The sequence below is a fragment of the Athene cunicularia genome, assembly GCF_003259725.1.
Source record: "Athene cunicularia isolate RWA chromosome 18 unlocalized genomic scaffold, athCun1 chr18_part1, whole genome shotgun sequence".
NCBI classification, from domain to species: Eukaryota; Metazoa; Chordata; class Aves; order Strigiformes; family Strigidae; genus Athene; species Athene cunicularia.
Window position 1 is genome coordinate 12,919,528 of NW_020799123.1, and position 965 is coordinate 12,920,492.

General features: G+C 70.7%; 1 protein-coding gene across 1 annotated transcript in view; it reads right to left on the reverse strand.

Moving 5' to 3' along the window:
* LOC113486973 (coiled-coil domain-containing protein 40-like) overlaps positions 1 to 965 on the reverse strand; it is a 35,745-nt gene that overhangs the window by 7,309 nt on the left and 27,471 nt on the right. Inside the window, exons 35-37 of the mRNA XM_026861317.1 lie at positions 757 to 884; positions 314 to 413; positions 5 to 107 (exon numbers count right to left, since the gene is read on the reverse strand). Coding sequence (XP_026717118.1) covers positions 5 to 107; positions 314 to 413; positions 757 to 884 — 331 coding nt within the window. The remainder of the gene's footprint in view (positions 1 to 4; positions 108 to 313; positions 414 to 756; positions 885 to 965) is intronic.

Below are 965 nucleotides of genomic sequence, written 5' to 3' on the forward strand. Positions count from 1 at the left end.
GTGCCTGCGCAGGTCCCGCAGCAGCTCTGCCAGCCCCACCACCACCGTGTAATCGATGCTGCTGACGTGGCAACAGTCCAGGATGACGGAGCGCGGTGGGGACGCTGCTGGAAGAGGAGGGTGAGGTCACGTCCCCAGTCCAAGGACAACCAGCCCAGGGGACGCAGCCCTTAGAGCCAGCGCCGTGGCTGGAGGGGTCAGACGGCCCCGGGAGGGCGGCAGGGGCAGGTCTGGGCAGCATTGTCACCCCCGCCAGAAGCTGTCACCCCCGCTGGGTCCCCGGGACGAGCCGACGGGCCAGGCAGCCCCGTACCTGCCAGAGCGCGGCTGCAGACGGTGTCCCGGAGGCGCTCGACGGCCGGGAAGTGCAGGCTGCTCCCCGGCTGCACCAGCAGCGCGTCCCCCTCCGACACCTGCGCGAGACCCCGGTGCGGGGCGACGGGTCACGGGGAGCTCGGGGCCATGACCTGCCCCACGCGGGGACAAGTGCCCGTGTGATGGAGCAAAGCACCGACCTCCTGGGCGGAGGGGCCACGCAGGAGCCCCCACCCCTCAGGGACCCCCCACTCCTGCACACACCCCAGCGCCAGCGGGAAGCGGGACAGCCATGCCTCCCGCTCTCAGCTCCGGGGATTCTCCTTTCCTCCTGCGCTTTGAGAGCGGTCCCTGAGCTGCGCCAGTGGCAGGCGGGGACACGGGAGAGGGCACCCTGCCCCCCAACACCCCGCTGCATCCAAAGGGAGGTGGGAAGCCCACCTTAACCGGGGGCCTGGCAATGGAGTAGAGCAGGAGAACCCCCGAGACCAGCACCCCGGCCACGATGCCGTACTGGACCTCCCAGAGGCAGAGCAGGAACGTCACACAGAGCGGCACGAGGTCCAGCCCTGCGAGAGACACAACCCAGGCTCAGCTGCGCCTCGTCCTCGTGCCACGGGGCCCTCGGGGACGGCGCCTGCTCTGCAGAC